Consider the following 15,555-nt stretch of genomic DNA (forward strand, 5'->3'; position numbering starts at 1 on the left):
GATGCGTGCCTGTGCCTCAGAAACGTGACATCAGGCGCATGCGTGATGGGGGGGAGGGTGTGATGGGGGGGGCGCCAGGCAATTTAACTGGAGACAATGGTGAAGAATTATAAAAAGTTTATTTTGAGAGAGAGAGAGAGAGAGAGAGAGAGAGGGAGAGGGTGAGCAGGGGAGGGGCAGAGAGAGAGGGGGGAAGAGAGGATCCCAAGCAGGCTCCACGCTGTCAGCACAGAGCCTGATTGGGGCTTGAACTCACGAACCGTGAGATCATGACCTGGGCGCAAATCAAGTCAGATGCTTAACTGACTGAGCCACCCAGATGCCCCAGGAAATTATCATCTCTAATAAACATGTCAAAATTGGGAAATCCACATCCCAGCTGTGCCTCCCCATGGCGGCCAAGTGACAGGCACCTGGTGCCCGCGGGTGGGGCTGCGCCTGGCAGGGGGTCCCTGCTCCGTGTGCTCTGAGGTCCGGCTTTGTTCCCACTGGCTGGCCCTTGGCCTGTGGTGCCTGGCGGGGCTGGTCTTCGGCCTGTGAGCCAGGCTCTACCCCGGGTGTTGTCCCCCAGCGGCCCCACCAGTGCAGGGCGACACAGGGAGAGGCGGACGTGCTGAGACCTACAGTGTAGACCCCCGTTGCGGGCCGCAGGTAGCTCAGGACTCAGTGCTCCTGCACGCCAAGGAGGCGGGTGGCCAGTGACCGACTGTCCAGATGCTTGGGTTTTTGTCTGTTGCCCTGTGGTTTTAAAGTCTGTCCCGTGTTTGAGAGCAGTCTGTGGACTGGAGAACGCTTCCTTCCTGAGCTGCTGTTCCGTGACTGTCCCTGAGCGTCGGCCGTGTGTCCCGGGCTGGCAGCCACGGTCCCGCCGAGCCGGGCTGCCCACAGTCCCTCTCCCTGATCCGGGAGAACACTGGGTTCTGCTCCGCGTCAGCACAGATGACGCTGGGCCCAGCTGCGGCCTGAGAGCGCCAAGGTGGGACCCGCAATCGCTCCCTGACCAGCCTCGCGGGCGGTGTCCCCTCAGCAGCACTGGGTGCAGGGAGGAGGGCTGCGGGCAGCAGGCTGTGCAGCACCTCCATCAGCCGATGTGCTGGGGCCCTGCCCTCGCTGTCCTTTGGGTCACTGACGGCAAACACCGAGGGCCTGGCCGGGGGGTGAGTGGCCTCTGCGGGGGGCGGGGGCCACCCTGTGGGGCCGGGAGGTCCTGAGGGGGTCCCAGACACCCTCTCCTCCAGGGGCAGGCCACCAGTGGGCAGGTCCGTGAGTTCATGGGAGCCCGTGCCTGTGTAGACGCCACACCTACCACACCGCTGGATGGGCCCTTCTTTGAAGACGGACGTTTCCAGAAGTTTTCTCCACCATGGCCAGGTTCCTGGGGGTGCTCTGGGTTCTGGAGTCACTGAAGTTATGTTTGCTGCTGTAGTTTAACATTTCCAAATGGTTTCTGAGGCTCTTACGCGCTCTGTTTCTAGATCATTTTTCCCTCAGCAGAAAGTTGGGTCTTCTCAGCATGTTTTTAATTAGAAACACTAAATGTAGTGTTTCCGTGCAAAACGTTCTTTGATCCAGAAGTAATGTAATTTCTCTTCTCTGGATGCTTCCACACGTGCCTGTGTGAATCCCGCCCGCCGGCTCCGTGGGTGACGTCTCTGGGTCACTTCAGAGCCGTCCCATCTGTAGGGTCAGCCCGCAGGGGTCGGGGCTCGGTGGCCTCGGCTGCCCTGCTCCCGTGAGGGACGACGCGCCTGTGTGTGGTGGGCTAGCGGGCGGCAGGTGCCCACACGGCCACAGAGCTGCCGCCCAAGCCTCCCTTCCCTCCCTCTGGCCTCTGCCCGCCCGCGCTCGGCTCAGCCGGAACCAGCCTGGAGACCGTGTGTTCCACTCAGCGCTCACACACAACCACTGTGCCCTGTAGCCGTACAAAGCCCCGGGGATTCTGCGCGTCTCCCTGCCCTTGGCCAGAAGCTCCTCCTCTGTCACTTGCTGGATGGGAACCACTCGGAAGGAAGGCTCACGGTGACGGCATGCCGGAAAGTGGCGTCCCGGGAAACACGGCCTGCGGACTAGGACCTTATCTCTCTCGGCGTCTGGACGTGTCCTTGAATTAGGGACACGCGCCAACCGTGCCTGCGGACTGGCGGGGGTCCCGGTGCCAGGTGAGCTCCTGCGCTGACCTCGTCGGACCCACGTGTGTGAGCCCTTCTCCCCCGTCATCAGTGGGGGCAGGTCTGAGGTCTCGATGGGGAAGAAGATGAGCCCCGTGGCGAGAGGCGGACGTGTGCCTGGCGCCCCTGACCCCCTCGAACGACAGGCTAGCTTTGCCAGGGCCCGAGAACAGTGCACAGCTGCTCTTGAAGCCCCGGGGATCGTGCGTTCAGGTAGCTTCGCAGGCTGGGCGGCCTTGAGGCCAAGTCCTGAGTCAAGATGGGACCTGTTTCTTACAGTCAAGTCTGGAAACCGAGTCAGCTAAGGCCTCACAACTGCGGAGCCACAGGACGCTGCCCACCTTTTCCTCTCAAAGCCCCTCCCTCCTGGAGACCACGTCCCGACCCTGGGACGCAGCGGGGTAGCCGGGGGACGCGTGACTCCAGCCCTGCCTGGCGCCTGCCCCGTGCAGCACCTCACTGGTGGGACGGGACATGCTGGCAGGTGTTCCAGACCCTGCCTTCGCCCCGTGTGTGCGTCCAGTGAGCGCCCCAGGCCCCGGGAGAGGGACAGCCGAGCAATTTCATCCACGTCTCATCCAAGATGCACACCCACGCTGATGTGAAGTAAAGTGTAGGGGGTTTTGAGTGAACAGTTGGCCATTCAAGGCCTTGAAAAATTTAAAATCTGTTGTAAAATGGAACCGTCCCATTAACGGAAGTGAGTATGGGCCACAGAGGCAGCGACTGTCCCCGTGCCGCCCACGGGCAGTGGCCCGTGGTCCTGGGCGGGCACGGTCTCTGGGTGTCGTGTGTCCTGAATACTTAGACGATGGACTCGTTAACCACAGCCCTTGGCTTGTTTATTTTGCGCTTTTTCAGAAAGGTAGAAAAATTCCGTACACCCAACGTGGGGAACCCTAGAAATGAGCTTTTTCCTGAAAGGAACCTCGTGCAGCCCCTCAGAGCCGTTTTGTTGCTAGAACCGTGTGTGACTGTCAGCTTTGAAAACCACGGCTGGAGGGCTTCGTGGGCTGGCGGCGAGCACCTCTAGATCTGGCTTACGCGGCAAACCTCGTGCGAGTCAAGGGAGTCCCTCGCGGGAGGAATTCCGAGAACTTACGTAACACTGTGCGGTGTAAAGCCAGAAGGTTTGCTGGGGGTAGTGCACACGCAGACACACGCATGCACACGTGTGTACGCTCACAGGCCTGTGTGCACGCACAGGTGGATGTGCCCGAGTGTGTGCACGTGTGTGAGCCCGTGCGTATTTCATGTGTGTGCACGTGTGTGTGTGTGTGTGTGTGTGTGTGTGTGTGTGTGTGTGGAGGGAGTGGGCCCCCCCAGCTCCCCTTCCGTGGCACAGGGTTTGGGGCGTCCATCACCAGGTCTGTGGTCCGTTACCTCCAGACTGGAGCCCACGTCGCGTGGGTGTGTGCCCAGATCTGGAGGTGCACCGGGCACCCGGGGAAGGTGCTGGGAAGACGCAAGGCTGCAGAGCCCGGAGCCGCTCACGGCTCTGTCCGCGGGCCTCTGAGCCGTGTTCCCCGCCGTGGATGCTCTTTGCTCCGATTACCGGTTCTTCAGATGTGGCCCCAGGACGGTGTGCGCAGCCTCATGTGGCACCATTCGCTGGTGTCCCATCTCCTGCCTCCCATGGAGTCTGCTGGCCACACCCCACACCCACCCCAGACCCCGCAGCCAGGCCCTCCGGCACGGTCACCCTGGGCATGGCGGCGAGGAAAGGGGACAGAGACCGACGGAGACCAAAGCCCCCGGGGGGCCCTGGGGCCCGGGGACAGCTGGGCAGGCTGCCGTGGTCTGTCAGAAGTTCTGCTCCTGCCTGAGCGCCCCCCCTCTGTTCCATCCTCTGTCCCCCTCTGATGGCACAGTTGCTTTTGTGAAGACGTTAGACTCACATAATTGATTTTCCGGTGAGAGCCACAGTCCTCCGTCTTCTGTCTCCCTCGGACGTGTGCCAGGACCCACTTTTGTCTGTGACTCTAGGTCCTTCTGGACCTCGCTGCGGCCAGCCAAGGGGCCGGCACTTTCCAATCTTCGGAGAGAAGGGAGGGCCCGCGTCTGGGACACACGGTGCAGCCACTCCTGGCCCTGCCTGGCTGGTCACACCTGCTAATCACTTCCCTGGCCCCCTGAAGACAGGGACAGATGGACCCAAGAGTATGTGGACACAGTCACAGGTGACGGACATCTGACCCCACGACCTCGACCTCGGGCGTTTCTGCCCTCCGAGAAGCTGGACCTCGCGGCGACGAGGTGCCGTGTGCCCCCCCCCCCCCGCTCAGGGCCACTGCGGGCAGCGGCTCCGAGAGACCCGGTGCGGTACACGGTCCTCATGGTAACCGAGTCTCCCTTGGCCCTTCCCGAGAAGGCAGTGTGGTGCCGACGTTAACAACATCAGAAAACAGCCTGTTTTAGCTGCTTTCCTTGTGTCCCTGAGCTTTTTTCCAGGAGAGACTACAAGTCTTACATTACGTGGTTAAAACGGGTCAATTTTATGCCGTGGAAAACGTTGCCTCAGTAGAGCTGTTGAAAATGACTTGTGGCGTTGCCTGCGGGAAGTCTGCCTGGATTTCCCGCAGGTGTTTGGGGGCTGTGAGTGAGGGTGGGGCCTGCACCTGGGCCGTCACCTCGTCCTGCCCCACCCGCTTCTCCACGGGACAGCCACCCTCTCTACCCACACCTGGCACACCTGCTCATGCCTCCCCGCAAGCACGCGTCTGCACATGCTCACACCGTCTTGCGAGACACGTGCTTCTGCGTGTGTATACTCGTGCACGCACAACACCGCCAGCCTCTTGAGGTCTGTACTGTCTTTATCTGGCGGCTTTATCCCAGGCATCGTGGTGAGGCAGGGAGGCTGCGGCCCCTCGCACACTTACTTTTCAGCAGAGGCACAGCTCAGAGATAGCTCTGCCCGCTGTTTTTAGCAGCTGCCTGGAGGCCTGGCCGAGAGAGGTGGGGCCGGCTGCTGGGAGAGAACAGGCCTGCGTGGACCCGTCACGTGTGCTCAGTCGGGGCTTCCGCCAACCTCGGCCCCACGTGTTACGCGGTGGTTCCGTTCTCATTCGTGGTTTTCTCGTCTCCCGCTCCCCTTAACGCGGCCTCCGGGAGTGGGGGGTCGGCGTCTGACGGCACCGGCCATTTGTGTGCCGTGGTGGTCACAGATGTGAGTTGGCATGACGGCCGATCCCCAGGCCCCGCCGTGGTCGGTGTAGCGCCGTCCCCTCCCGTGTCCAGTGATGGTGCCGGCGAGCAGACACGTGGGATTTTCCTTCCCATTATTTGGCAGGAATTTGTGTGGATGTAGGACACCCTTGTGGGGGGGGGGGGAGCAGCGCGGGTGCAGGCCGTGAGGATTCGGGATCCGGTGTGACAGCCGCGCTCACGCCCCGCAGGCTCACAGGGTAGCATGGTGGCCAGAAGCGTGGGGGTAACAAGCGAATCCCGTTTGGGGGCCGGGTCTCCCTCTCCACACGGCTCCCCTTTGGGGCGTCGTGTGAAGATTCGGATCTAACACCCAGATGGACGTAAATTTCCCTTCGGACGGATGGTTCTGCGCGAGCGGCTCGCTCGCCCCCACCTGCCCGAGCGCGAGTGGCAGCGCGAGAGGACTTGCCCCACTTGTCACCCGCCTGTCACTGCCCCACAAGTGCTGAGGTAGCACAGGAGCTAAAAACAAACACGCACGTGTAGAAAACTTAGCGGCTCTCATACCTTGAAAACGGAATAATGCATTTTGTTTAGTTTAGTTGAAGCAAAGAGAGGCCATTGTTATGACAGGTAATTTTATAAATAGCGTATTACAGATACTAAAACGTGCCGGAGGCAGAAAACCCATGCAGCGGAGCACGTGAAGTATTTAAATTACTTTCTTAAAATGAACTTCGTGTTTTAAATAATAGATGTTTATCTCCCAAGCTAAACCTTAAGTATTCCCATTTTCACTGAAGTAGCATGTTTTTAAAAGGGGAAGTTATACCCACAATCCGCTGCGCCCGCGTGCAATCAGCAGTGCCGGCGTGGGTCCCGGGGGGGCTCTAACCTGTCATTTCCAAACACCTGAGTGCCACCGGGCCCTCCGCACGCCACCGACCTGCCTCAGCCGCACGAGAGACCGTTTCGGCCAAAGACTCATTTAGGTCTTGTTGCGTTAGACGGCACAGAACGGAACACCGAGGGGCAAAATTTGCCCCTTAATCAGCCTCTGATGTTACTTTCATGTTTTCTGTTACAAAAACATAGATTCGAGTCCAGCACGGAGTAGGGGTTTCTCATTAAAGCTCACGAAATCGGCCGAGGCCCGAAGGCGCCCTCCCCACAAGGAGGCGAGAACTTCGGTGGCCGCGGCTGCTGCCGTCCCGACCCAACGGCGCTCCTCTGGGGACGCTCGTGCGTGCATACAGGAAGAGCTCTTCAGTTCAGAGAGGAGAGGCGTCTCTGCGGGATTAAGCCGCATCAGCAGGAACGGCCTTGAAAGGAGTCGTGTGCGGGTTCTCCGTGCGCGGCCACAGCGAGGCCCCCGGCGAGCGGACGGGCAGGGCAGGGAAGGCGCCCCTCGGCCTCTCTGCCCACGCGCCCACCACACGGCCGTGGCATCTCCCGTCCCTCCGCGGAAGCCCGGGCTCACGTCCGTGCTCGGCTCAGCCGCGCTCCCAGTCTGTGTGCACACGCCTATCAGACGCGTGTTTAGTCTGTGTGCATCAGGCACCCGTGGATCGGGACGGAAGCGCGATGATTTTACGTGAAAAAGCTGCTTTGGTGATGACCACGCCCACAGACGCGTGGGACCCTGTCGAGGCAGAAAAGGATGCATGTGTCCTTGCCGCCGGCCGGCAACGAACCTTCCCAGCCAAGCACAGTGCTCCAGAGTATGTGGGAGAGCCCTGGTGCGAGTGTGTGTGTGTGCGTGGGCACGTGACTGTGTGTCTGGGCACACCCTCCTGCACTGAGCGCCTCTGTCTCCGGGACGTCCCACAGGTAGTGGCCAGCGTCTCTCGCATGGAAGTTGTGACGTCACGTGGACGGGGCAGCCTGGCCCTTCACGCGCTGGCGGCCTTGACCACGCGGTCTCCTTCCTCCTGGCCCTCAGCATGCTGGCGGGGGGTGCGTGCGCCTCCCGAGCCGTCCTCGTTGGAGGACCCTCTCCCGAGGACCCCGAGCTTGCAAGCACCGTGCCGTAATTAAGTGCAGTGACAGTCACTTGACGAGTCTTCTATCAGCATGGTTCCGGTCGATGGTTCACTGCTGATTTCAACTACTGTTTGCTCCTCAGTGTTAACAGATTCACAGGGTTGGATCCCATTTTTAATCTTAAACTTGACGTTCCGAGTGCTTGTGTTGGAGATCCCGGGTCCGTTGAGGGTGACGGCGTTCGCGTCCCTAGAACAGGTCTCGCGACGCCCTGGGTGGAGCTGTTGACCTGCTCCTGACAGACAGCAGGACGTCTGGCGCTCGGCCGTCTGCTCGTTCCCAAGCCGTTGGGCGTCCCAGGGGTGGCACAGCCCGTCACCCCGCGTGGAGGACGATCCACTTTGCACAGGGACACCTGCAGCCTCCGGCGAATGAAGCCTTCGCCCAGACTGCTGCCCGAAGCCGGGGAAGTGGCCTTTGTACCTTCTCGTGGCAGCTGACGAGTGTGCACCACTCGCGGGCGCCTCCGATTCCAGACAGAGTGGTGACGGGTGCAGACAGGAGCGAGCCCTTAGCCCAGGGCCTTCGATCGTCCGATGCTGTCTTGCTGGCCAGTGCCCGGTCCACCGAAGAGTCCGTGAAACTTACAACAGGCAGCCGCCTGCATCGCCCCAGAGGCCGCGGCTGTGCCTGGAGAGCCGCGGAGACCAACGTGAAAGACGCACACACGGTCGGCAGGAGCCAGCATGGGGACTGCGGGAGGTTCTAAAGGCCTCCTTCCCTGTTGGACGCCCCGTCCCCTGTGGAAGCTCTGTCCCCTTCTGGACACCCCATTCTCCTTTGGACGCCCCCTCCCCCTCTGGACACCCCTCTGGACATCCCGTTCCCCTGTGGACATCCCATCCCCTCTGGACACCCCCTCCCCCCTCTGGACACCCCGTCCCCCTCTGGACGCCCGGGGACACTCCCAGGGACACTCTCCATCTGTTGGTCGGTGTCCACTGCCTGTGCCTGGTCCCTGAGGGCACCTCTTCTGTCCCCGTCATCAGGGCCTGTGCCGCTGGGCAGGTCCTCGGGGTGGGTGAGGTGACCTCATGGTGGACGTGTCACGGGGCAGAGGTGGAGCCTGGGCAGTGCCGCGGGTGCCCTCAGGCCCGCCCTGCCCACGCCCCCTCCGCCTGCGCCTTGTCTGCCCTGACCAGGTGCTCTGGCACACTCACCAGGCGTGCGGCTCTCACGTCGTGCCCGTGGGCGGGACGGCGAGGACGTGTGTCTGTCCTTCCGGGAGCTTCTCGGAGAACCGGCGGCCCCGGCCCCCCTGCACATTTGGAAGGACTGGTGGCATTTCCGTGCACCGGTCGCTCGCGTCCGCGGACTGTAATGTGCGGTCGGGACAGGTTGTTCAAGAAGCAGGACCCCAGCCTGCAGGCTGCGGGGCCTGAATTCCTCGGGAAAGGCCTGGCCCCGGGTGTCCGGTGGCACCAGCCACACACGGTCCTTACGACAGATGCTGGGCGGGGTGTAGATGGTGCTCACAAGCTGCCAGGGAGGAGGGTGCCGGCATGCGGGAGCGACTTAGCACTCAGCACCCAGCATTCCCATCGTCTGTCACTGAGTGGAGGGGGCGGGGGCGCGGAACGACTTAGCACCGAGCACCTGTTGCACAGTTTCCGTTTGAATCAGCCTTTGCTTATAAAAATCTAACCGGTTCTGAGCAGTCTGCGTGCAGGGTGCTTGACGGGGACCTTGTTCTGTCGCCAGCTACACGGCTACTTGGAGAACGAGCCGCTCACGCTACAGCTGTTCATCGGGACCGCTGACGACCGCCTGCTGAGACCCCACGCCTTCTACCAGGTGCATCGGATCACGGGCAAGACCGTGTCCACCACCAGTCACGAGGCCATCCTGTCCAACACCAAAGTCCTGGAGATCCCGCTGCTGCCGGAGAACAACATGAGAGCCATGTGAGCTGCGCCCGCGGGGCTGGGGTGCTGGGGGCCGGCTCGGGGGTGTGGCCCGCGTGCCCTTCCCTCCTCTGCATCTCTGCCCTCGGCTTAACACCCGGGCAAACCCCAAACATTTGTGGCGGTGGATTTGCTCCAGGGCGCCGGGCGCCGTGGGCCTTGCGCTTGGACGGTTCGGTCCCCCGCTGTCAGCGTGCCCTCGTGCCTGATTCTCCTCCTGAGCGCGACGCCCGTTCATTCCTGAGCACGGCCACCACCAAGGTGCACGGGCCAAGGGGCAAAGTCAGGCCTGCTCGCTAGTTCCGAGGGACTGACTCGTAAACTGAGGACTGACCTCCTGTGGGAGTAGGGCCTCCGTTCACAGCCTCCCGTCCTCCTCCTGCCCGCACGTGGCTCCTAGGGTCTCGCGCGGACGGTGGGCCTCTCGAGGGCAGGGTGGGACGCCCTGGGCCTTGCCCCAGGGACTGAAAGACGGTCTGACCCTTGTTTCCGGCAGCGTGGACTGCGCCGGGATCCTGAAGCTCAGAAACTCGGACATCGAGCTGCGCAAAGGGGAGACAGACATCGGGAGAAAGAACACCAGGGTGAGGCTGGTCTTCCGGGTCCACATCCCGCAGCCCAACGGCCGGACGCTGTCCCTGCAAGTGGCCTCGAACCCCATCGAGTGCTGTGAGTAGCGGAGCTGGCCCCGTGCCACACGCCCTCCCGTCTGTGACCTCGCACAGGCTTTTCCCATCAAGTGTGTCCATACCGATGTGCAGCCGCTCTGCTCCCCGCCTCTCGTGGGTCGTCCCCCGAGGCCCTGACCTCGCTGGCATTCAGGTTCACGGGCTCCGCCCACCCTGCTCCTCGCACCCGCGGGGATCACAGAGAGGAGAGTTTGTCCTGAACCCCTGAGATGGGTGCTCTCGCCCCATTCGAGCAAATCCCTAGGTTTTCAGAAACCTGAGCGGTGGGGTTGGGGCGTCTGGTCCACTGGGCTGAGCAAACCTGTTTCTCAGCCCTTGTATGACCAGCCCATCTTCCCCGGCAGCTCCCGGCTTTCCCTCGTCTTGTCTTCCAGCCTTGGGCCTGAGTCCTCTGCTCCTGCGGGGGCTCGGCCGCGGCAAGGGGTCAGGGCCCTCCGGCAGATGAGGTCGTTGGTGGACGCCCCACGAACGCCTGTCCTCAGCACGGCTTCTTTCCTGGGCCTGGGGGTGGGTCACCAGGAAGCGTTCTGTAGGCCTGCCACACCCACTGGCCGCTGCCGGAAGGTCACCTTTCCAGGGCCCCTCTTCTCTCACCCGGTCGTGGCTGTCTCAGGACACTTACCCGTGTCCCTGGCTCACCTGCCCGCCCGTCTCGGTGGGGGTGTCCGGGTTTGGTTCCCTCACCTCAGCCCCCGGGGACCCCGTCCCCCTGATGGCTGTCTCATGACCCCTGTGTGGAGTCCCACGGACACCTGTCCCCACGCCTTGGCGTGGCCTGTGGGTTAGCTGCAGGCGGCTCAACGTGTCTGAAGTGTGGCCTCCTCCCTCGGGCCCACTGGTTGGGTGAGAATGCACAGTGGCCAGGGAAGTGGCCACTATTTCTGCCCGGAACAGCCTCGGTGCCTCCCCCCCGCCGCCGCCGCCCCACGTCCTGTGCTTTCCAGACGGCCTGACTCCTCATGCTCAACGCCTTGCTGCCTGGCCTTGTCCCAGCAGACCCCCGCCTCTCTTGTCCGCCACTCCTGGCTGTGACAGGGCCTCCACCGCGAGACCCCACCCTGCAGTTCACGCTGGGCCCGCGCCCCCACGGCGCCCGGGGTGGGGTCTCGTGGTGGCTCCCAGCTTCCAAAGCCCACACCCCGTTCCCACCATGACAGGGTGTCCCGAGGGGGGGTTCCTTACCCGGGGCGGTGTGTCCTATCCAAGCAGAGGCTGGGGTCACCCTGGGGGGCTGGCACGTTCACCGCACAGAGGCACGCACTCAGACTGCACGTGTGTGCACGCACCACTGAAGTCGCGATCTTTGTGCGCACACGAGCTGATGCGCCTTCGCCCTTGTGTGTGCGTCATCACGCGGACCTGCCCTGGAGCAGCAGCCGTGAGGGCGACCAGCTGTCGCGTGCAGTCGCCCTGTGCTCCGAGTGCGTGACGCCCCCCCACCAAACCCCGAGGAGCCCGCGGGAAGGGCCCGTTCCTGACCAGCCGGCTGACCCTGGGGCGCCCTCCCGGGGCTGTGGCACGAGGTGGGGCCGGGGCTCCAGCTCATTCCCCCTGTTGTGACCCCGCGCAGCCCAGCGGTCGGCCCAGGAGCTGCCCCTCGTGGAGAAGCAGAGCGCGGCCAGCTGCCCCGTCCTCGGCGGGAAGAAGATGGTCCTGTCCGGCCATAACTTTCTGCAAGACTCCAAGGTCATTTTCGTGGAGAAAGCACCAGGTATCTCCTCTATAACAGACTGTCCGCGTGTCCGCTTTTGCCGCCGGGGTGGGGGGTGGCTCCCAGGGGCGGAGCGGGGCCGCTCTGGGGTCTCCACGCCGCACAGCAGGAGCAGATCACCGAGCTCTGGGTCAAGGCGTGTCCTTAACGTGGCCCACATCAGCGGGTATGGGGCCGCCCCCTGCTCCCTGGCCGTGGCGGGCCCTTGGCCTGGCCCGGGCACACGTCTGCTTCCTGGCTTTGGGTGGTTGCTGCTCAGGCCGTCTCGGGAGGCGCTGTTCTGCCCTGTGTAGATGATGGCTTCTCGTGTCAGAATCACCGCCTTGGGAGGTGAACATCCTGATGCTCAGTGGCCGCAGCGGCCGTGGGACCCGCACTTGGCTCGGCGGCCTCCCCACACCCCCGTGGCGTCCTTCAGGCCCCACAGATGCAGAGGCAGGTGCTGCTGTGGGCTCCCAGCCGTGGTGTGGTGTGGTGTGTGTGTGTGTGTGTGTGTGTGTAGACTGCTGGGTGGCAGGTGTAGTCCTCCGCGTGCAGAGCGGAGCCCAGGTGTGCGGCAGGGCGGATGTAGGTGTGTGCACGCCCACCCCGCCCCAGGAGAGGCCTCTGGGCACTCATGAGAGTAAAGCAAGGCGGGGGGGGGGGGGGGCAGGTGACAGTGCGTGTGGCCGGTCCCTCCGGAAGCTCTGGGCAGCTGTGGTTTGGAGGCCGGTCCCCACTGAGCTGGCCAGGCAAGTGCCCCCCACGGTGCTGCCACCGCTGGGCTGCAGGGGGTCGCGCCCCCGCTCAGAGTTTTCCAGAGAGCACGGCTGCAGGACCCACGCTGATGCCAGAAGCCACAGCAGTGCCCAGCGTCCACAATGGGGTCTTGATTTTGCGCAGGAGGCTTAAGTGCCTCCATCAAAACGGGCCGGCAGGTCCTGTGTGCTCAGCTTGTGCCCGTGTAATCACGCACGTGATTGGAAAATGTTGTGAATTATGGAGAAAATCGGACCAAATGTGGTGATGATGAGGAGAATTTGCATTGCTGGACACTGTTTTTCGGAGGAGGCTAATTTTGAAACGATTTAACCTTTTGAGCTTAAACACACGAACAAGTACGTGTGGGGGAGGGTCGCCAGGTGCTGTGCTGCGACTTGGCCTGAGTCACTGCTTTTCTGGCTGCTGCACAAGTCCACGCGGCTCTCTTCCTCCTTCCTGAACAGTCGTCACCTTGGCGCCACGGCAGGACCTTCGGGTGCCTCCTGGGTGCTCCCCGCCTGGTGGGCACCGTGTGGCTTCTTTGGCGGGGCGGGATTCACCGCCCGGCCGTCCTGATCAGCCCCCGCGTGCGTGTCCACTCCAGGGCCTCACGTGCCACGTGGAGGCTGGCTGCGTGGGGCCCTCCCCCTCCCCCTCCCGTGGCAGCCGGCGAGACGTGGGTGTGGGTGGTGACGTGGTCACAGCCTGCGGCCACCACCAGCAGGTGTAAACACTGTGCTTTCATGTCTGGACGCTGTCGGTGGCTGCGTGTTCGTATTTAAGAAGACGGTTTGCGTGTTCACACGTGTATGTGAAAGTCACGTTTTCAAAAGAGAACGTTCTTTCACCTTTGATTCCCGGCACAGGTGGCCCTCGTGCCACTCCTAACGCATCCCGACGCCCTCTGCAGCCGTAACTGGACTTTTCTTAGTTGATTTTTTGGAGATACCGCTAAAGCCAATTTAGGTTAGGGCCGAGCCGTTCTCTAGGCTTCCGACGAGGTCACTGCCCTGTTGTGAAGTTCAGTCCCTAAACCACCAAGGCCGGAATGTGAGCGGAGAGACCTTGTTGTGGGAGTCCTGAACGCAGGCACCGTTCTCCCAGCCGCTGGGGCGTCTCCGGGGCGCCCCCAGCCCCCGCACCAGCAACCCAGACCTTTCTGAGGGTTTCACGGGGCAGTTCCTGCCTGGCGGGCCAGCCACAGCGGCTACGCCTCCATGAGAGAAGGGGGTTGGAGAAGGGCCTCGTGGCACCTGTGGCAAGAGCAGCAGTCAGTGCACGGGAGCCAGGCCTCCCGGTAGGTGGCTCTGGGCCTCCGGTGGGCGTCAGCGGGTCCCTCAGGGCAGCCCAGGCAGGATGAGGGGCTGCAGGGACATCAGGATGTCACACAGGACGTGACAGCACAGAGCTCTGGCCGCGTACGTGATGGTGCTTTCCAGAAGAGCCCTGTAGTTTTGCGGGGGGGGCCTTTACTGTGTTTTGCAAAAGGCCCCGGGATTAGAAGAGCCTTTCCTTTGAGGACTGGGGTCGGTGGCCGTGGCTCGCACGTGAGACGGTGCTGCTGAGCGTGTGAAAACCTGAACGCACTTACCCAGCGGGGCCGAGAGTCCAGCGCTGGACGGCTGCATCGAGGGCTTGCCTGCGGACGTCGTGGACATCCCCGTGCGGGAGTGAGACACTGACCGGCCCTCCCCCCCCATACCTGGCAGTGAAGATCTCTGGAGCTGCCCTCAGCGGTGTGGATCGAGCATGTATTTGAACACGCGTGTGAACGTTTGAACCAGCCCAGAGGACCCTCGCGTGTTCCACACGTGTGAAGACGTCGCGTGGAACGTGAACTCGCTCTGCTCTGGAGGCAGGGCTGAGGTGCCAAAGCCGAACGTGTCACTGGTTTGGATTTGCCAGATCACGTCCCTGACACTGGGGCTGCAGGTGGCTCCGAGCGGGCTCCTGCCTGGTCCGCGGTGATTCCTGAAAACCGCAAACAGAGCCTGTTTCGGCTTCTCGGCCGCACGGCAGATCTCACTCAGACTTAGAGGCTTCAAGAACAAGCCCTTCCTTTGCTGGCAGTTGTGTGGACTGGACTCAGCCCGTGGCCGCTCCCGTGGCCCCCGTGAGCTGGCAGGTCGGCTGTGTTCTGTCTGCACGGTCTCGGGGCCCCGCCTGGCGTCCTTAGCTGCTGCCACGCCCACACGTGGGGCCTCTGAGGTGTAAACGTGGAAGCCAGTTCATCGGGCCGCGGTGTGAGCACCCTTCAACGCTGGATCGCTCCCTCGAAACCTCTTCGTGGGGCGCTCAGACGCCCCCCCCCCCCCACAAGGCCCCAAGCCCCAGGTGGCTCTGCTGTTCTCGCCCATCAGCGGCTCCTCCTGGGCTGAGCCGCCGGCCAGTGGGTGCTCTGGGAGGCGGCACACATCCCACACCTGCTCCTGGGTGGGGGATGGGCAGAGGGGCTCTTGATGGGTGCACCCGGTGGACTGGACGGTCCGTGGGGGCGGCAGCGGCCCCCACGCCCCTTCTGGGCCCGTCCAGCAGTGGGCAGGGAAGGCGCTCAGCGGGCCGTGAGCCTGAATCCCCGGGCCCACCCCCGGCTGCACCTGCACACGCCCCTTTGTGATCCTCACCAACCTGCTTCTGAACACCCCTAATCCTGGTGCTGTTGTGAACAAAGTCCTTTTGGGGGTCCGGGTTCAAGGTGAAAAGGCTTGTGGGAGGGAGGGGGCTGCGGGGTCAGCACACCTCACTCCCACGGGTTGGAGATGTGCCCGTTTGCTCCAGAAGTAGGAAAATGGCCACTTTGCTGTAAGAGGCTTCTTTGGGTGCATCCTGGGGGCTGAGTGTGGAGGGGGAAGTGTGGGCCCCTGGCCCGTGGGCTCCCCGAGTTGTCCGTCCTGGGCCCGTGTGTGTGTGCGTGTGGCACGGCTCACTCCTCACCTGTGCCTCCCGGACGCTCTCAGACCATCGGCACAGACGATTTCGTGTTCATGGGCGAGGCTTCAGGCCGTGGCCCAGAGCAGCGGAAATCTCACCTCCCAGCAGAGGGGGTGTGGGGGCCTTAGGTGATGTTTCTTTTTAAGTATGCACCCGGTCGCAGCACAGGCCTGGACTCCAGCGGCCAGTTTAGGAGTGGCACAGTTTAGGAGTGCACA

General features: G+C 62.7%; 1 protein-coding gene across 10 annotated transcripts in view; it reads left to right on the forward strand.

The window, feature by feature from the left end:
* Nucleotides 1–15,555, forward strand: part of NFATC1 (nuclear factor of activated T cells 1) — a 105,982-nt gene that overhangs the window by 35,306 nt on the left and 55,121 nt on the right. For all 10 annotated transcript variants that reach the window (XM_045041302.1, XM_045041300.1, XM_023242129.2 and 7 more), the window contains exons 4-6: nucleotides 9,063–9,265; nucleotides 9,762–9,934; nucleotides 11,525–11,665. In XM_045041302.1, the coding sequence (XP_044897237.1) occupies nucleotides 9,063–9,265; nucleotides 9,762–9,934; nucleotides 11,525–11,665 (517 nt within the window). The remainder of the gene's footprint in view (nucleotides 1–9,062; nucleotides 9,266–9,761; nucleotides 9,935–11,524; nucleotides 11,666–15,555) is intronic.

Source organism: Felis catus, chromosome D3 (genome assembly GCF_018350175.1).
Source record: "Felis catus isolate Fca126 chromosome D3, F.catus_Fca126_mat1.0, whole genome shotgun sequence".
Classification (NCBI taxonomy): Eukaryota; Metazoa; Chordata; class Mammalia; order Carnivora; family Felidae; genus Felis; species Felis catus.